This window comes from Haemaphysalis longicornis, unplaced genomic scaffold (assembly GCF_048455015.1).
Source record: "Haemaphysalis longicornis isolate Haplotype H1 unplaced genomic scaffold, Haemaphysalis longicornis Haplotype H1 scaffold_998, whole genome shotgun sequence".
In the NCBI taxonomy this organism is placed as follows: domain Eukaryota; kingdom Metazoa; phylum Arthropoda; class Arachnida; order Ixodida; family Ixodidae; genus Haemaphysalis; species Haemaphysalis longicornis.
In genome coordinates, this window is record NW_027526472.1 from 1 (window position 1) to 21,273 (window position 21,273).

At 46.6% G+C, this 21,273-nt stretch overlaps 1 protein-coding gene across 1 annotated transcript in view; it reads left to right on the plus strand.

Moving 5' to 3' along the window:
* Positions 1–6,128: 6,128 nt before the first annotated feature.
* The window catches only part of LOC144154862 (cytochrome P450 3A8-like), a gene marked incomplete at its 5' end in the record, with an annotated part of 47,378 nt that continues 32,233 nt past the window's right edge, over positions 6,129–21,273 (plus strand). The window contains 7 exon segments of the mRNA XM_077685935.1: positions 6,129–6,225; positions 9,395–9,520; positions 10,003–10,240; positions 11,166–11,296; positions 11,929–11,995; positions 16,243–16,321; positions 19,707–19,815. Coding sequence (XP_077542061.1) covers positions 6,129–6,225; positions 9,395–9,520; positions 10,003–10,240; positions 11,166–11,296; positions 11,929–11,995; positions 16,243–16,321; positions 19,707–19,815 — 847 coding nt within the window.

Genomic DNA, 21,273 nt, shown 5'->3' on the forward strand with positions numbered 1-21,273 from the left:
ATTGCTTTCCGACCAATGAATTCATCGGGCAGCCAGTCAGTCTATGGACAGTTTGGCTGGTTAATCAAGTTGCCTTTTTATTTTTACAGCAAGACTGCATACCTCCAACCCCCCCTGGTGTCATCTCTGTAGGCAAAAACGCCAAGGCGCCAAGGCCTAAGTCACCGAGCGCATGCGTCAGGCTAATCAGGCAGACAGCATAGAGCTCAGAATTCGTTTAAGGAAACCACCAGACAAGAATCGAAACCGCATTATGGGCGATAAAGTACCTGTGACCAATGGATAAGGGTAAGAATGGGGTGGGTTGCGTTCGGCAGGCATTCTCAGATAATGAATGGCAGCCTACCATTGTCGCTTGAGGAAGAAAGTGTATGACGCCTGCATCTCACCGGTACTCACCTACGGGGCAGCAACTTGGAGGCTCACTAAGAGGGTTCAACTTAAATTGAGAACGACTCAGCGAGCAATGGAACGGAAGATGACAGGTGTAACATTAAGGGACAAGAAAAGAGCGGAGTGGGTCAGGGAAGAAACGCGTGTTAAGGCCATATTAGTAGAAATTAAGAAGAAGAAATGGACGTGGGCAGGGCATGTAATGCGAAGGCAAGATAACCATGGGTCATTAAGGGTAACTGAGTGGCACGTCCCTCCCTCACCCGAGAAGGATCTGGCCACCCTGGTGTAGTAGTTGGCCCAACCCCCTCATGGGTGACCAACCCAAATCTCGGCCCTCAGTCCCCAGCAGCTGTAGAACACCTGACCACGGCGGCGGTCAGGCAAGTGATACAGCGGAGGGTGCTAAGAATCCCTGGATCCGGAAAGGCCGCCTATGGAACTTGAACTTGGCAATGTTCAATGCACGAACCCTCTCTAGCGAGGGTAGCTTAGCTGTACTACTAGAGCAACTCAAAGACGTTAAGTGGTATATTATTGGGCTAAGTGAGGTTAGAAGAACAGGAGAAGGCTGCATAGAACTGGCTAGCGGGCATATTTGTGCTATCGGGGGCCTCACGAAAAGAAAGCGCACGGGATAGTATTTTTGATCAACAGAACAGGAAAATAGCAGGAAATGTGGAAGAATTATTCAGTGTTAACTAAAGGGTTGGAGTCATTGTGATTAAGCTCAACAAGCGGTACAGGTTAAAGATAATACAAGCGTATGCGCCAACAGCTAGCTACGAGGATGAGGCCGTAGATAGTTTCTACGGAGGCGTCGAGTCAGCAATGAATAAGGGAACCGCGCAGTTCACAATTATAATGTGAGACTTTAACGCAAAAGTAGGTGCAAAAAGAGTAGGAGAAAAATCAGTGGGAAATTTTAGAATAGGCAATCGCAAATGTCCAGGGGACACACTGTTTGGATTTGCAGAGAGAAATAACCTCGAACTACTGAGCACATTCTTCTGGAAACGCAAGAGTAGGACATGGACTTGGAAACGTCCCGACGGGATTACAAAAAACTAAATGGACTTCATTCCGAGGGACAACCCCGGTATTGTGCAAGACGTGACGGTACTAAACACGATTCGGTGCAGTGATCATAAGATGGTTAGGTGCAAAGTAAGGCTAAATCTCAAAACGGAAAGAAGGAAGCTCGTAAAAGGTAAGAAGCCCAACGTCAGGTCAGTAAGAGACAGGATGCATGAGTTTAAAACAACCCTTCAGAACAAGTTCGCACTTCTAGACGGTCGGAACGAAGACAGTGTGGACGCTCTAAATGATGACCTAACAACAGCAATCACGGAGTCAGCAGCGGCTACTGGAGCAGCAGCATGCACGAAGCAAACTGGAAAACTAGCTAGGCAAACAAAGGAACTTATTTCGCAGCGCCAGAAGAGGATATTGTCGAGTACGGTGGATCAAACTCAACTAGCGGAGCTGTCAAAATTGATAAACAAAAGTAAAACAAATGACATTCGTGCGTACAATATGGCGGTCATCGAGGAAACTTTAGAAAGAGGAGAAAGCTTGAAGGCAACAAGGAGGAAGCTGGCTATTGGCAGAGACAGAATGTATGCACTTAGAGATGAACAGGGTAATGTCCCGCACAATATGGAAGAGATAATAAAAATCGCAGAACGGTTCTACACCACGCTATACATGACTTCATGTAGCGCCAAAAAAACGACACAGGACACAGGGAGGCGACGGGCACAAGCGCTAATTTCCAACTGAGTTTATTGAAAAAATTATTACCAACTGCCTCACAGTGGATTACTTGAGTGCGTTGAGGCCGGAATCGACAGGTTTGGTGCGGTAGACTTCCAGAACACTGCGGGTATTAGTGTGGCGAGCTTTCTGGAGCTGTTGGCAATGTACCTTCAGTCAATGTACCTTCAGTAAAAGAGCTGTTGGCAATGCACCTTCAGTACCTTCAATGTACCTTAGTGAATACCTCGTGCTGCCTTTTGTTCGACGTCACCGCGTTGTGCGAATTATTTTGTGTGCAAATTTTGTCCTTTTTGTTCTGTTCTTTCCCATCTTTGTTTCTTTTGATAATGTCCCGCCCCAGTGTTTTAAATTCACGCATTTTTTCAATAAGCTCAGTTGGAAGTTATCGCTTGTGCCCGTCGCCTCCCTGTGTCCTCTGTCGTTTTTTAGGCGCTACACGAAGTCATGGATTACAGCTACCAACTATCCCAAACCCAAACTCTAACAGGCTATACGCCAGCAATGCTGGAGCGAGACAAAGTACCGAGCCTACAAGCGTTGTTCCACCAGTAACGAAAGAGGAAGTAGAAATGGCACTTAAGGGCATGAAAATGGGGAAAGCTGCAGGCGATGACGGCATAACCATAGACCTTTGTTAATTGACCATATTTAGTGGAAACGCCCAAGGTGAAGTACGTTTCTTTACTGCGAAGTTTCTGAGGAAGCTGTATAGCTTTCCTTTGTAGCCGTACGGTGGCGTTCAGGTGGATGTCAAACTTTCCTTTGAACCATAGACCTTCTAAAAAGGGTGGAGATATAATTCTAGAAAAGCTTTCTGAACTATTCTCAGTATGTTTAAGGACTTTAAAAGTACCAAGAGCCTGGAAAAACGCCATCATAGTTTTAATTCACAAGAAGGGAGATAACAAAGATCTTAAAAAAGCCGTGAAGAGAAAATACAACGTCGTTTAATTTGAAAGAACTAGTATTCAGTATCTCACTCAGCTCCATTACAGCCACAAAAGATGTTTTTTTAACGAAAAAAAAGCATGAAGTATTTAAAAAACTCCAAATTTTGCGCCACAGTGACGTGTTACGAGCAACAATGACGTCATACGGGCCAAAAATAAAACATACTTTTCAGTGCGTTAACTGCACGTTAGCATTCAAGTGATGCGGTCAAATGGAACAAGAGGCCCCATTACAGACGTCCAGTCATGTGTCATCACGACAGGTCAGTTTGGCAGTCGCCAATCGCACAAACAAGGTTCCGTGACGTCATAGAAAAGTTGCGGGAAATTGGCCAGGGGGTCGCGACTGCTTCACACGTTTTCTTTAATATCTCCGTTATTTGTTCGAAGACTGCGATGATATTGGTATCATTTTTATCGGGATTAAGCAGTCTTTCTAATAAACCCAACATGTATTTGTCTTCATGGCTCCTTTAAGAACTGCAGACCCATCAGCCTTCTGTCAGTTGTATACAAGCTATTTACCAAGATAGTACTTAGCCGCATAACCGCCAGCCTAGACTTCCAACAACACAGAACAGGCTGGGTTCCGAAAAGGACACTCTACAAGAGATCACATCCATGTCATCAACCAAGTAAGAGAAAAATGCGGAGAGTATAATAAACCACTATACATGATATTTATAGAATATGAAAAAAACGTTCGGTTCAGTAAGCACCGCCGCAGTGATGGACGCCTTAAAAGACCAAGGACTAGAGAAGACCTACCTACGGCTCCTAGACGACATCTATGAGGAATGCACCGGCAGAATTACACTTCACAAGCAAAGTGATAAATTCCCGATCCGAAGGGGAGTGCGACAAGGAGATACTATCTCACCAAAATTGTTCACAGCATGTCTGAAGAGTGTATTCAGGAGGCTTGAGTGGGAAAACAGGCTTACGGATAAACGGCGAATACTTGAGCCAATTAAGGTTTGCAGATGACAAGATGACATAGTCTTGCTCGGTGAATCTGCAGAGCAACTCCAAAACATAATTGAGGAACCAAAATCCCAGAGCTTCGCTGTGGGGCTAAAGATAAACATCAATAAAACTAAAATGATGATAAATAAACATGATGAACGCGCCTTTTGTAGACTAGGAGATGAAACACTGGAACAAGTACACGAATATAACTACCTTGGCCAGATGGTCAGTGCGGACCCAAACCACGAGAAAGAAATGAGGCGCAGAATAGGACTGGGATGAGGTGCATTCGGCAAGCACACGCAAATAATGAAAAGTAAGATGCATCTATCCCTAAAAGGAAAGGCCTTCAACGAATGCGTCCTGCCGGTGATGACATACGGAGCGGAAACTTGGCGACTTACTAAACACTTAGAAAGCAACCTTAGGTCCGCTCAACGTGCGATGGAGAGTGTAATGTTAGGAGTAACGCTTAGGGAGAGAAAACGAGCTACCTGAATTAGGGAACAAACTCGGATAGATGATCTCATAGTTCAGGTTAAGAAAAAGAAATGGACTTGGGCTGGCCATGTGGTACGACGAACGGACAACAGGTGGACCACAAGGGCAGCAGCATGTAGAGTGCCTCGATGCGCGCGCGAGCATCAAGGCACCCTAGCAGCATGGACACCGCGAGACGGGACTAGAAGAAGGGGAAGACCACCGACTCGATGGAGAGATGAAATAAGCAAATTGGGAGGCAAGGAAAGGACCCTGGCCGCACAGGACTGAAACGGGTGGAGGTCAATGTGGGAGGCCTTCGTCCTGCAGTGGACCCAAATAGGCTGATGATGACGATGATGATGATGATGAGTGGTACCCTAAAGAAGGGAAGCGTGGCGGCAGAAAGCTAGATGGGCACATGAGATCACGAAGTTTGCGCGGATAAATTGGTCGCAGTTAGCACCAGGATAATTGGGGATTAATGTGAGAGGCCTTTGCCCTACAGTGTACGTAGATAGGCTGCTGCTGCTGCTGATGATGATGATGATGATGAACAATGGGACCCCCATGTGTTCCTCGTAAAGATAATGCTTGCAGATTATCTTTGGAGGCTAGGCAGGGCTACTGTCCCTAAATGGAGCAGTTCTTGCCCAAGACGCCGAGCACATACGTCAGACTATAGGCAGGACCCAGCATCTGCCGCCAGGGAAGCCGAGCGTAGTGTCAGTAGATAAAGGGCATACTTCTGCGACTGAAATGCTGTTACACGCGTTATCTTTTATTCGCATTCGGAGCGACGTCAGCCGCGCGAAGCCGCAGAGCAGGGAGGACAAGCTAAGCCTGCCAGAGTTGACGGTCTAAAACGCATGGACAATAAAATGGCGCCGCCCATGAACCGTCACAGTGTAAACAAATGTCCCGCAATGCGAAATCACCAATGATCACGGCGGCGGCACGGAACAATAGGAGAAAAGTGTGCCGATACTCTGCACCCTTATCTAGTGACAGCAGCCGAGTGCAAGCGCAAAGCCCGCCGAGAAGACGAGACACATTTCATACCCTCCTCCATCCCCGTTTGTAGTGCTTTACAACAGCTTTGCTGGACATCCACAATTTAGCAGGCCGGGATGGCGACCAATCTTTTCTGGTCGTAAGTTATGATATCCTGACGACTTTTGGGCCACTGACAAGTTACTTTTCCAGATAAGTCATATATATCTTAATAATGGTGAGTAATATACAAATATGTCGGTAACAAAGTGCATCCTTCGTATGTTGGTCGTTAGTTTATTAGTAGGTCGATGAATAAGTCAATGATACTAGCGATGCTCCCTATAGATCGCATTGATTGTGATTTTCATGTTGGTGCACCTAGCAGGTTCCTAACATAAAGATTGCGACATTGTTACGGTATTTTAACAAAGATTAAAAACAATATTACGATAGCACCGCATTTGTATTTTCAAGAAATAAATTTCTGCGCAATGCCTTTCAAATAGTATACTTTATACCATCCATCCTGAAGTTAAGGTCAAATGTGGCTCTCTCTTGCAGGTTCTACAATGGGGACGCACCAATGCTCGTCGTGAAAGACGCGGATTTGATGACATATGTATTCGTAAAGAACTTCCAGAACTTCACGAACAGAGGAGTACGAATGAAAATCTTTCATGCCAGATGCACCAAAACATTGCCCGTGTCCTTCTACGCAAAGCAGTTTGACGTTTCAATTTGAACAGCTACACGCATCTCACTGCACATAATTCGACATTCTACCGTTAAAATTTTGCAATGAATACTTGTATCCGTGGTATTTTTGGGGTCTGACGTGAGTGTTGCCGCAAGTAGACAGCATTTAGAAAAATTGATTCCATGTCAAATTCTAATCTCGAGACGTAGAATAGGTTCAGCCTAAACGACCGCTTTCGCAAAGTGGTTGGTAAAGTGGTACAGGTACCTTCAAGATTATTCTTGTTTCTGTGAAGATTTTATGTATTCTAGGGCAAGACGACCTGCATGATCTGAGTACAATCTCTTTTTACATGGAATTGAACTGCAGCACTTATAATCGAGCTAAACACCCAATCGATGCCTTCAATTTATATTCTGTGGTTGAAATATATACGACACACCAAAAGAAATGATAAAAGAAGTTCGCACGCTGCCTTCACGTCTTCTGCAGACCATTTCAGTCTGTACCGTCACACCAGCAGCAAAGTAAATGTCTGTTTGATTTTAAAACTTTTATCCCTGTTAATTTCTCGGAGCAGTATGTAGTCCCGGAAGCATGTTTTGTTAAGTTGGGTTAGCCTTGAAGAATCTACGCACGCTTATCTTTAACTATAAGCTTCCTGTTGATGCCTGCCACTAAAAATATACAACACCGATAGCTTAGGTTTAAACCAGCTGGTCTAATGTAAAATAGGAGGTTCAGGAAAGCGTACGCACAATTAAATTATGTTCCATGGCACACTGGTTTTTAACAGAGATAATGTTTGAGCTTGTGCTTGGGCCGGCGAACGTGCACAGATAAACATCGCCGAGCGATGGGACTCGTGTCGCCACCTGTCAGAGGCGCGATACAACTGGCATAGGTCCGGCTTTGGAAACGCGTCGTGGGGTGGCTCGCTATATCGCTTCTTGCAATGAGTGGGGCAGTTTGACGACGGAAAAAATTACTAACGCCAGAATGAAAGAAGCCAAAAGCTGTAGAAGTGATAACGCTAATCAACCACACAGGAGGAACGGTGACCACCGAGCGAGTTCAAAAATTTCGAGCAAGCACTCGTCCCGCTCAGCAGCTCTTGGAGCTTCCCCGCAAAGCTGGTGGGAACGCGCACATTGTACATAGTTAAATGACCTAGTGCTCATTGCTCGTTGGGGACTAACGACGACACCACGTAGAAAACATGACCGAGCCTCGAAGCACAACAACCCAAGACAAAAACTTCGCCGACTCTCTAAGAATAAACACGCTTAAACTTAGCCGAACGAAGATTAAGCTATAGCTGGGACGGCCAGCTTCGCTTCTTGCCCAGACTTCGCGCCGCCAGTGCGAAGGTGCCCCAATTGTTCTCAGACTGATTTAAGTGATTTTTTATGTCGTGCGCTTTTCTAACACTAACTCAAAAAACAGGCGTAGATGCACTAGGCCGCGCAAGCTTGAACCATAGCGAAGCTGCAGGATGCCTTTCTACGTGAGCACTGAAGGGCACACCACCACGCATTTGTACAAGTTTTAAATTACTGATTTACACATTCCGTCGTCGCTTTGCACTGTGCTAGTAGTAGACATCGTCATATGCATCGATATCGTGGTGTTCCTCATGCCAAGGATTACATAAGCGGCAGCGCTTGACGACAGCTGGGGCGCAGCGGCGGCGCCTACGTGCACGACACATGCGCGGCGTTCCTGGAGTCGCGTCGAGGTTGCGTGGAGCAGGTGTTGCGCCAGGTGTTGCATTGTTGGCTGCTGGCAAACGCGAAGAGCTCCTCAGGGTTTTCGGCAGATTTTTTTCTGACCCGCTGCTCGAGCCGGGGACGCTCGGCGATCACCGCGAGGCACGCGCTCACGAGCGCTCGACCTTTTCTTGGTATTTCGAACGCGTTACCCGCCACAAATTACGGCCAGCTAGAACACCCCGGACGTTAAAATTGGAGTAGCTTGCACTGGTGGTGCAAGGCTGGAGAAACAGCGGAACTTGGGGTGGACCTACCTCCTCCTTCCGGTTTTGCTAAGTTTTGCTACGTTTTGCGAGGCTTTGCTCAGCTTTGCCAGGTTTTGCGATGTTCTTGGTAGACTAAGCTAGTTGTTGAGGGGCGAGGCCGTACTTAGCCAGATTTTACAAGGCCGTTCCGGTAGGTCCGCCACACCGTCAGCGGATCACAAGGGGAAGAAGCCAGGTCGACCACCCGCTTTGCAACGCGAAGCTGCGCCAATTTTTTTCGTTCCAATTGGCTGCACATGGTTTTGTTCCCTGCCGCTGCTAACCCCGTACCCCTCGTGCTTTTGGGGTGCCCCAAGGGTTAGGTTGCCGGTTTCATGGTGTTAAGGCCCCGGGTTCGGTTCCCGGAATCTCCCTAACCACATTTTAGGGACGAAGCACCTCAAGGGCTCGGGCTGTTGGCGTCTCCTGTCGTCTCACATCGCCACGGTACTAAAACACCGGGACACTCGTTTGCCAACGCCTCGCGCTAGAATGTTTTCTCTCCGTGTGCAAATATGCCTACTAAAAGAACACACCGGGACACTCGTTTTCCAACGCGTCGCGCTACTTCTCAGCATATTTCTTCGCCTTCTGCGGCGTGTGAAACGAACGCAACTTACGGTCACTCTGTGGCTCATTTAATTGCTTAAATTACGGTTCAACGCAAGGAACGGCGCCGCCGCCTCAGCAAGCGCGCAATTGCTCCTCCCACCGACGCTTCTTCGGCGCCCAATCAGCGGGCGCCATGTGGCGAGAGAGAAACTTGCAATCTTTGAATACACTTATACAAATCACGCTTCACCATTCCTCAGGTTTCAGGTTAGTGGAGATGGCCGGGGATTTTTTTGTTGAGGGCTGAAAATGTTTTGGTGCGACGGCCGCACAAAGCTCGGCCTAAACAGCTCCGCTGTTAAAAACGTATGTTGGTCATCCCCATCATAAATATTGATGCCGCCAGTGACCGGATCATAAAAATGACCGAAGGTGTTATGAAGTATTGATGCAAATGTTGGGTTAATCTAGTGACCACTATAACGACAGCCAATAAACCGGTTGTACTGAAAAATAAGAAAACTTGTTAATCATTGTACCCTTCATTGTACCCATTTACAGGTACTACTGCACACTGACCAAGAACACAGTTTTCTGAGCATGGGCGTACTGCACACCAAAGGGGAACAGTGGAAAAGGATTCGTGGTTGCATCTCCCAAGCGTTCACGGCCAACAAGCTCAAACAGGTATATGTTGTTTTGTCAAGTCATCCAACCAAATTCAAAAACCGGTGCCGGTACAGTGCACCAGATGGAAGGATAGAGATGCGGAATGGCACTAACGCTGGTACTTTGCAAAAAAATGTGCGATTACTGAACGGTGTCATGGTTGTAAATGATTCTGTGAGACGTGCGTTAGTAACGAGAACCTTTCTTCCACAGGTTTTGTTGAGAAAAGCTTTGGGTAAAGTCTTCTGCTGTTTGTGCTTTCCCGCACTATTTGAGTTGCCAGCTTTGCTGCGCTTCTGTAACTATGCCTTAAACGCTATTTTAACTGTCCCCTGATAAAAATACTGGAGATGGCCGAACCTTTTTATTACAATCCCGCTACTCGCCCATGCCAACGACGCCTAAAGCGTGGGATCCTATGACAACTACGAAAGAAATTAAGTCAAAACGTCTAGGCTATAACGAGTGTTCAAGAATGTGCTCATGACGCTTGCACGCAGATGGCCCCACAGATAGCACAATCGACTGACATTTTCATGGAAGTATTGGCAGAGAAAGCGGACGCCGGCGAGGAGTACCCGATGTTCGGACTGTTTCAAGGCCTTGCAATGGACTACATGTGCCGCGCCGGATTCGGCTTTGACTGCTGCTTCCAGCGGGACCTGAAACATCCTTTCTTAGAAGGTGGTCGCCGCGTCTTGCACGGCCTCATGAATGGAGCCTTCCACATGTTCGCTCGTAAGTTGACAAGAGCAGCAAACTGATTCACCAAGCACACACTACACTCCCATGGCAACGGGCATCCTGGTGCGGTAGCAGTACGGGATACGTATAGTCGCAAAGCCTTGCCAAACCGAGCCCAGGTTCTGACTTTCGTTCAACGTGGAGACGTCTCCTTATTGCTACTCGTCGCGGCATGACAATGACGGCCGTTACTGAAGCAGCGAGATCGCAAGAACAAGCCTGATAGCTTGACAAGACGGCAATTTCAAACGTACCGACATTCGAGCGTTTGAGTCATTTCCGGACTAGTCGATTTCCGGTTCTCATTACCGCTAAACTTGCCACTTGCGTAACTGTCCAAGGAGATTGCAATTGTTTCCGTTCTTTCTGGAACAAAACGACTGCGTCAGCTTTACTGGCACAATCAAATGTCATGCCATAAAATTATCACTGATCTGTCAGTGTTTACATTGTTCTATCTTCTCAAAGTATTTTAGGCATGCCTTAAGCATTTTCACATAACGAGTGGCTTGCGCTCCTAGCAGTTAAAATAGCATTGAGTAAATGCGTGCCTTACTCAATAGAGGAGTTTATCCATCAAGCAATTTAGTCTTCCACAGGTAATCAATCGACATTTTGTTCATTCGTTTACTTGTTTGTTTCTGTACTTTTGCTTGCTTACTTCTTATTTCGTATCATCTATGAAAGGTTATTTATTATTCACTTCAAATCTGTTAATTTCTGTTGTCACATTCTATTTGTTTTAACATGTACCGAGTGACCGAGTTACTGAATTTGGCATCAACATTCTATATTTTGTCACCCATTTGTACATATTTTAGTAAGCTGAGTGATGCGTCCTGCTGTTTCAACAGTTGGCTTCGTCGGCGCGAGTAAGAATATAAAGTCAAAGTCATTTTTTTCCGTCACTCACTCGCAGACAGCACGACGACTTTGGGCCCCATCGTAGCACCAATCCTATGGCTAAATGAAAAGCTCGGCTCCTTTACGTATGACATATTTAACAAGGGGACCACCAAAGTCGTTGACCTGAGACTGCGCAATCCCGAGGTAAACAAAACCCTTTTGTTCTTCAAATAGTTTTGCAAACTAGGGGGACAACGTTTATGAGAACGACCAGAGGATGTTTCACGTATTGATGGTTTACGTTACATAACTGATAGCCTTAACGCCATCAGTAATCATCTTGTGTGTACCTTGACGAACAGCGGAGGGAAACATCGCCAAGCTTTATATTGAACAACCGTCCATAGAATCCACCTTTGAAAATGACATATGTGGGTATAGAGGAGAGGTATCGTTCGCAAATATATCGAATGGTGCACGCAGGATCGCCTATGGAACATAGGCTTACTTGCATAAGAGACCCAAGCTTTACGCATCAACCGAATAAGATTTGAGGGCGTTTATCCCTGATAGCCAACTTTTAATGCATCAGCATTTTGCTGCGTCGACATTATAGCACCAGTTCTTTTGCAAAATAAAATTGGTTTTGATCCAGTCAGCACAATTGTGCGCAATAGTGCTGAATGATTCCAAACCAAGTTTTGGGAATGGTTGCGCTCTGTTCTACTGTGTGCGAAGTCACCCAGCACGTCCTGTGTACACTGTATTCGCGCAGTTGTGAGACAGAGGCGAAAAAAATTTTTTTCTCAGTTTACCATTCAATTCCACTTGTGCAGACAAATATACCCGATATTCTGCAGACAATGCTGGACGCGAGTGACAAAGAAACCGACTCAAAGGAAGGTATGTACTTCGAGCTTCCTGCAATTCGTCTTTAATTTACTGTGCAAGGACACGGTCGGTAAAAAAAATAGATGGCACAAAATTGCAAGCAGTTAGAGGCGCAATAAATGGAATCGCAACTTCGTATGACGTCATTGCTGCTAGCCGCGGTGCATTCGCAAACGACGCTCGTGCTTTTCTCTTCTTTCAGGCTTTAAAAATAAATTCAAACTGTATACTTATTTGTTGAAAAACAAATGCCTGTAGGTTTTCCCTTCTTTCTCTCACTCCATCTGTCCTCCTGCCTGCTGTCTTGCGCGCCCGCCCTAAAATTGCCCAAAGCTACAGTAATGTCTACTTATTCGCCTGCAGCGAATAAGTAGACTCTCTCTTTATATATATAGCGAATCAGAAAATAGGAAATGAGGGGCTCCGTGAAATCAGCCAGAAAATAAGGGTTGGCAGTCAAGAAAACCTCGGAAAGCAAAGGGGAGGTTGTGGTGGGTCATAGAAAGAGATGAAGAATTTTTTTAGTCGAAAAGAAAGTGGTGAAAAAATGCCCGCCGGGTGGGATCCGAACCCACGACCTCCAGAATACCGGTCTGGTGCGATAACCACTACGCTACCGGCGGGGCTGTTTCCCCAGCACTTTCTCGGGTATTTATGTTAAGGTATTTTTGTTTCCTGCACTTGGGGGTGGTAGCCAGCGCCACTCGGACTACTCGGGGTGAAGAGGGCCTTCTTTTTAACCCTTGGGTAATGACTCGAGTGTCTACGACATGTCGAGAGTGGTCGACCAGCGTTGAACCCTCTTAATCTCCCTTTGGCACCAAGACTGCCAGAACAGAGGCCCTCGCTAAGCATGTAGCGAATCACAAAATGGGAAATGAGGGGCTCCGTGAAAGAAGACCGAAAAAAAGGGTGGGCAGTCAAGAAAACCTCGGAAAGCAAAAGGGAGGTTCTGGTGGGTCATAGAAAGAGATGAAGAATTTTTTTAGTCGAAAAGAAAGTGGTGAAAAAATGCCCGCCGGGTGGGATCCGAACCCACGACCTCCAGAATACCGGTCTGGTGCGATAACCACTACGCTACCGGCGGGGCTGTTTCCCCAGCACTTTCTCGGGTATTTATGTTAAGGTATTTTTGTTTCCTGCACTTGGGGGTGGTAGCCAGCGCCACTCGGACTACTCGGGGTGAAGGGGACCTTCTTTTTAATCCCGGGGCCGTGACTCGAGTGTCTACGACACGTCGAGAGTGATCGACCAGCGTTGAACCCTCTTAAGCTCATATTGGCACCAAGACTGCCAGAACAGAGGCCCTCGCTAAGCATGTAGCGAATCAGAAAATGGGAAATGAGGGGCTCCGTGAAATAAGACAGAAAATAAGGGTTGGCAGTCAAGAAAACCTCGCAAAGCAAAGGGGAGGTTGTGGTGGGTCATAGAAGGAGATGAAGAATTTTTTTAGTCGAAAAGAAAGTGGTGAAAAAAATGCCCGCTGGGTGGGATCCGAACCCACGACCTCCAGAATACCGGTCTGGTGCGATAACCACTACGCTACCGGCGGGTCTGTTTCCTCAGCACTTTCTCAGGTATTTATGTTAAGGTATTTTTGTTTCCTGCACTTGGGGGTGGTAGCCAGCGCCACTCGGACTACTCGGGGTGAAGGGGACCTTCTTTTTAACCCCCGGGCCGTGACTCGAGTGTCTACGACATGTCGAGAGTGGTCGACCAGCGTTGAACCCTCTTAAGCTCATATTGGCACCAAGACTGCCAGAACAGAGGCCCTCGCTAAGCATGTAGCGAATCAGAAAATGGGAAATGAGGGGCTCCGTGAAATAAGACCGGAAATAAGGGTTGGCAGTCAAGAAAACCTCGGAAAGCAAAGGGCAGGTTGTGGTGGGTCATAGAAAGAGATGAAGAATTTTTTGAGTCGGAAAGAAAGTGGTGAAAAAATGCCCTCCGGGTGGGATCCGAACCCATGACCTCCAGAATACCGGTCTTGTGCGATTACCACTACGCTACCGGCGGGGCTGTTTCCCCAGCACTTTCTCGGGTTCGGATCCCACCCGGCGGGCATTTTTTCACCACTTTCTTTTCGACTCAAAAAATTCTTCATCTTTTTCTATGACCCACCACAACCTCCCCTTTGCTTTGCGAGGTTTTCTTAACTGCCAACCCTTCTTTTCTGTCTTATTTCACGGAGCCCCTCATTTCCCATTTTCTGATTCGCTACATGCTTAGCGAGGGCCTCTGTTCTGGCAGTCTTGGTGCCAAAGGGAGCTTAAGAGGGTTCAGCGCTGGTCGACCACTCTCGACATGTCGTAGACACTCGAGTCATGACCCAAGGGTTAAAAAGAAGGCCCTCTTCACCCCGAGTAGTCCGAGTGGCGCTGGCTACCACCCCCAAGTGCAGGAAACAAAAATACCTTAACATAAATACCCGAGAAAGTGCTGGGGAAATAACCCCGCCGGCAGCGTAGTGGTTATCGCACCAGACCGGTATTCTGGAGGTCGTTGGTTCGGATCCCACCCGGCGGGCATTTTTTCACCACTTTCTTTTCGACTCAAAAAATTCTTCATCTCTTTCTATGACCCACTACAACCTCCCCTTTGCTTTGAGAGGTTTTCTTGACTGCCAACCCTTATTTTCTGTCTATATATATATACACAAAGTAGAAGTACGCTCTTCGGAGACTTTATTTCCAACGTTTCGACCTGTCTCAGGTCGAAACGTGGGAAATAAAGTCTCCGAAGAGCGTACTTCTCCTTTGTCTGTATTCCTGCAGCAACTAAGGACTCTACTTCGCGACAATATATATATATATATATATATATATATATATATATGTATATATATATATATATATATAGGGGGACTTTATTCCTGTCCTATATATATGTATATATATATATATATATATATATATATATATATATATATATAGGACAGAAATAAAGTTTGGCAGTCAAGAAAACCTCTGAAAGCCAAGGGGAGGATATGGTACGTCATTGAATCAGATATAAAATTTGGAAAGAAATAAAGTGGAGAAAAAATGCCCGCCAGGTGGGATCCGAACCCACGACCTCCAGAATACCGGTCAGGTGCGATAACCACTACGCTACCGGCGGGGCTATTTTTCCCCTCCACTTTCTGGGGTATTTATGTCAATGTAATTTTTTCCTGTGCTTGGGGGTGGAAGCCAGCGCCACTCCGACTTCTCGGGGTTAAGGGGACCCCTTCTTTTTAACCCCCGGGCCGTGACTCGAGTGTCTACGACATGTCGAGAGTGGTCGACCAGTGTTGAACCCTCTTAAGCTCCCTATGGCACCAAGACTGCCAGAACAGAGGCCTGCGTGTAGCGAATCAGAATATATATATATATATATATATATATATATATATATATATATATATATATATATATATATATATATATATATATATATATATATATATATATATATATATATATATATATATATATATCATTACCAGCCTATCTATGCCCACTGCAGCAATCCCATATATATATATATATATATCCTCCATTTTTTCTTTCTCTCGCTCTGTCTCTCTCTCACGCACGCACACACGCACCCACACACATACACACACAGGCACGCACGCACGCGTGCGCGAACACACATACGCGCTCGTGCACAGACACACCTATTACAGCAGCACACTTAGTGAACTGCAGTACAACTCAGGCATGCTCACTATAATAACACCGTTAGGCGGGCTAGTTGGTACTCAGAATTCATGCTGAATTTTTGCGCAGCGTAAGACAAGGACAGATACAACAAGGGACACGAAGACCAGCGCAGACTAACAACTGAAATTTATTTCTTAAGGTTGATCAAGGGTTGTTAGATAGTGTATATATATGTGTTGTTTAAGAAATAAATTTCAGTTGTTAGTCTGCGCTGGTCTTCGTGTCCCTTGTTGTATCTGTCCTTGTCTTATGCTGCGCAAAAATTCAGCATGAATGCTCACTATATTGAGATTGTATTGTTTTGGCAAGTGTTCTATTTCAAAGCATCAAACTACGTGCTTGCGCTCAGAGCCGCCACCGTTCTATTGTCGCCACTCTTCTCAGGTGGCTGCAGGTTCGATGAATGGGCACCATCGTAAACGTAGTATACTCTTAACCCATTTCAAAGGCTTACGGGATCGATCTTAAAACTTTCGCACATCCCCTGCATCCTTTGCGTGTGACTTTGTGTCCTGCGCGTACTCTCGGGCGATCTAAATTCCTGATATTATGCAGGCACAAGTGAGGGAAAGCCTGCCAGAACCATGAGTCTACAAGAAATCGGCATCAACTCTACCGCCCTAATTATAGCTGGGTAAGTGCACACTTTCGCCCTAGGGTTTCGTCAAAAATAAATTCAGCGGTATACTAATATACCTTCATTCTCAGACCACTGCGTGAGCCTTGCTGAAGAACGTGAACGCAGTTTCACCATATTTGTGGATTGTACTCCACACCAAATTTAAATTAGGCCCTCGTAACGAGCAAGAGATTGTTATTGCTGCGATTATCGCTTACGCAAAACCAACGCAATGCCGTATTACTATAAGCGTCAACACAAAAGAGCCTTTCTAACGCCTGACACCAGCAGCCATCCTTCGAGAGCCTTCTGTTCATTTTTTTCACCCCCTTTTTTAGATTTCTCTCCTGTACAGTGTCCTACATGAAGCCATATTAGAAGCACTAAGAGGAACCTAATGCGATGCCTCCCAATGCATCTATGTAAGGTCATATGTTAACGACCCCACCGCCAAACTTGGCATCGGACCACTTCGCTGCGACGGGCTTCACACATCTCCCAAATGAACCCCTCAAGACAGTAATCTCACCTCTCCTTTTCAATATCGCTTTGCTCAATGTACCACCTCTCCTTCAAGCCTTTCCTGGTCTCCGCCATGCCCTATACGCTGACGACTTAACTCTTTGGACCACCACCTGACCTCCTGGCACACAACAAGATACACTCCAACAAGCCGCCCACTCCATCCTGGCATATCTAAAACTTCGAGGCCTGACGTGTGCCCCCAGCAAGTCAGCACTCCTCACCCTCCGCTCCCGCACCCATGGGTTACATCCAGTTCCCATACCCGACCATGCACCAACAATCGATTCTACACCCATTCCTAAAGTACGCACACCCTTCGTATACGCGGAGACCAATTTCATAAAGATGGCTCTGGCGCTGCATTCCTTCCCCAGCTTCAAACTACTGTCACCCAACTCACCCATCGCATCAAACGCATTACCAACCAAATCCAACGCCTCCAATAGGACGATATAATACGACTGATGTATGCACTTTTAAGCAGCCACATCATATATTCCACCCCATACAACACCCTGAAACCCAGAGAAAGACGACATACTAAATTAAAAACCTTACAAAATAGGACTTGGCTTCCTTGTTCAAACCTCTACTTCCCGTTTCCTTAAACTCGGCATTCACAGCACCTTCGAAGAGCTCCTGGAAGCTCAATTCAACAGCCAACTCACTGGACTCCCCCCTTCCGCGACTGCTAGCCACGTCCTCCAGGCCCTCGGTTTCCCTACCCCACCTGCTACACAAGCCCTTCAACGCATTCGGTTTTCAATCCGGTCCCACATTACTGCATTCAAAATTCATAACAATGTGCACCCAGCAAAGATCTTCCATCAAAATTCTACTTTCACCCATATACTCCCTATACCTACGCCGCCTTCTACCCCTCACGCCAGGCTCATACTCTGGCGGTTGTCAACTCGGAAGGCGCACTTATCACCTCCCTCACGACTCTCTAAACATTAGCCACCTCTACTGAGAAAATTGTCGTAGCCCAAGCCGCTAACTACTGCTTCCGAATACATTACAACCATTACAGATTCACAGCAAGCCTGCCATGACAATCTACGTGGACGCATCTCACGGCCCGCCTTGCTCATACTCGCATCAATCAACCCCCTTCTCGACCTCTGCATTGTCTGGACCCCTGGCCACTCGTCCCTCAAGGGAAATATGGCGGCTCACGCCGCTGCCCGCGCCCTTCCATACCGGGTATTTCTTTCAGGAAAAGAACCCACGGTCCAGCCTCCTCCACCTGCCGCTGTTCCATCACGCTACCACGACATCCTGTACCCTTATCGCAACCTTCGCCTCACTTTGCCTCAAACTCACTCTCAACTAACCAAGGAGAAAGCAGTCATCTGGCGTCGATTACAAAGAAACACCTATTACAACGCACCCATCCTCCACGCTATCTCCCCTACCCAATACACCCTCACCTGTCAATTCCGCACCTCTCCTAAAACTACCTACCACAAAACACCCCACCTCTTACCTTCAACCACAACACTCCCTCCAAGCAGTTGGAAGGTCTGCTGACCAGCTGCTATCACGCTGACCAGATCTTTGTGGCCACACATGCCAGGGATGTAGCCAAGACCCACGAATACCTGGACTGAGGCAAACCCACCCCACCGAGTGACGGCTCAACCACTACCGTTTGCTCCATGAAACGTTTATTGTCTCCCTCCCTCCCCGGTGCTGGTGAAATGCAGTGGCGTAGACAACGCAGTATTAAACCACCCCACCTCTTACCTTCAACCACAACACTCCCTCCAAGCAGTTGGAAGGTCTGCTGACCAGCTGCTATCACGCTGACCAGATCTTTGTGGCCACACATGCCAGGGATGTAGCCAAGACCCACGAATACCTGGACTGAGGCAAACCCACCCCACCGAGTGACGGCTCAACCACCACCGTTTGCTCGATGAAACGTTTATTGTCTCCCTCCCTCCCCGGTGCTGGTGGCATGCAGTGGCGTAGACAACGCAGTATTAAACGCGGAACGAGGCAAAAAATCGGCGCCTTGTGGTTGTTGATAGCATAACGTAATGCGTCTTTGGCAGCAATGCAACCGAAGTCGAATTTCAGGTTTTGATGCTGCCACATTCCGGGAGGAGCTTCTTTTTTTCTTCCAGTTAGAAGCGCAATTACAACAACTAAACGCAAAGATGTTGACTTAAAAGCAAAGATGTTGACTTGGTCGAGCAAAATATAGCGTCCCCTTTTTCTATTCAAACAAGGGGCCAAAAGATTTTAATAATTGAAAAGCTATCCTAACCCCAAATAACAAATTGCCCTTATTAATCACTTTTGTATTAGCTGAACCCCGCAAGCGCAAAGTGGAACTCTAAACGTGGACTTAGATCCCTTATTTCTCACTAGTAGGGGCTGGGAAAAAATACACATTGTACCCAATGGCACTTCTGTCTTGTTTGAGCACCGCAAGCACATACCCTAATTTGAAATTTTTAGGGGCGAAACCCCTTAGGAGCTGGGGCTGTTGGCGTCTCCTGTCGTCGTCGTAACACTCGCCTTATGTAGACACAGTACTAAACCACCGGCAAACTCGTTTACGCCTCGCGCTAGAACGTAACGTGTAGTAATAAACACGGGGACACTCCTTTACATCTCGCGCTAGGGATGTTCACGCTTCAAAAGCAACAGACGTTTACAGCAAAGCTGTATACCTCTATCCCCCGACGGTTTCACCTCAGTTGGCAAAACTTCCAGGGCGCCAAGCGCACTTATACGCTACATGCTCACCCCTCCCCAGGTTTCACGTTAGTGTAGATGGCCAGGGATGTTTTTTTCCCACAATAAGGGGTTCAGAAAAAAACATATGCTGTACACAACACTGTTTTTTTTTTTTGTTCCACAGGTTTGAAACCACATCGACAGCTCTCAGCTACCTTACATACGTTCTTGCAAGGTATCAAGATATTCAAGAGAAGGTCAGGAACGAGGTTGCTTCTGTGTTGGAAGAATACGTGAGTATTGGGCGTATATTGTTCTAAAAAACTTTTTTTAATACATACATTGTGACACTGCGTTTTTCCACAAACCAAATGAGGTTTACAAAATGCAAACACGGCTTCGCGCTGCATGTCCCACCTACACCAACATTCGGAGCTGGGTCGTGCAAAATCGGCGCCGTAAACATGGCTTCTTCCTGCCTGTAATGCCAACGTTACGGCCCCCACAGGTTCAGTGCGCTACGATCGCCATATTGTTTTGTTTAGCTGCTGCTAACCGCAGTAGGAAATGAATTTTGTACTCGCAGTTCGAAAGTTACCAGTTTCTATTAAAAATACTGGAATGAGGTGTACTTATAGCGCTGATGCGAATAATCTGACAAGCGGAGCAAAGGTGTATCGCGGAATGAATCGTTAGTTCTTTCTGGAACGCAGGTACACGACTGATGAACAAGGTGTAACAATGGTTCACTTGGCCTTTGGGCTCTATGCATTCAGCCGCAAGCTACTGTCATTAAGCTAGAAATTGGGAATTTTTGGCACACTCAATGAAAAATCAGAACATGCTGACTAAAAGCGCAGAAAAACGCGGGACGAAGAGAACTACACAGGACAAGCGCCTTGACAGGATAAGCGCTTGTCCTATGTAGTTCTTTTGTCTGTCCCGTGTTTTTCTGCGCTTTTCGTCAGCATGTCACCATACCAACTTGTCCACTTGTCGGTGCTCCTAAGAAAAATCATAAGCGCTCCGTCTAACAACGATGGCAGTTGAAACGTGAAGATTTCTTGCGTGCGAAAATCACATGTCGATTTGCCGAAGTCAAAGCGGCTGCAATCAAAGTCCAAGCATCAACGACCAAAGTGCAAAATTCCTGCAAGTCAAAGTCCGAACGCAGCCCACAGCAAACGAATCTAACACGATACAGCTGAGTGCACCTCTCCCCCCATCGTCGTCGTTAGACCATCGTCGCCGGCTTCAACTCCCATTCAGCCAAAGTCCACCGCAACTCGGCCAAAACCCAAAGCTAACGTCCGTTTAACGAACGGAAAGGGAACGCTGGGCGTACCGAATGCGATGATGGCGCTATCGGGTGGGCGTCGGCCTCATAAGGCGAGGGACCCAGGCTCTTGTTTCATCACCATCATCAGGATGTGCCCTCTTATTGGGTGAAGTTGGCTTTCCTGCAGTTCGTTTTGGTTACGACACTGACATCAATAAGGTCAGGAAAGCTTTGCTTCAATAATCATGATCCAGTACCAACTGGTTAGCAATGTTAGCAACACGAGGGACGTGGCGTTTTGTTTCTGTTGTTTCATCCCCATCATCATCATTTGCCCTTTTATTGTGTGAAGTTGGCTTTCCTGCAGTCCGTTTTGGTTACGACACTGCCATCAAGAAGGCCAGGAAAGCTTCGCTTTAATAATCATAATCCAGTACCAACTGGTTAGCAATGTTAGAAACACGAGGGACGT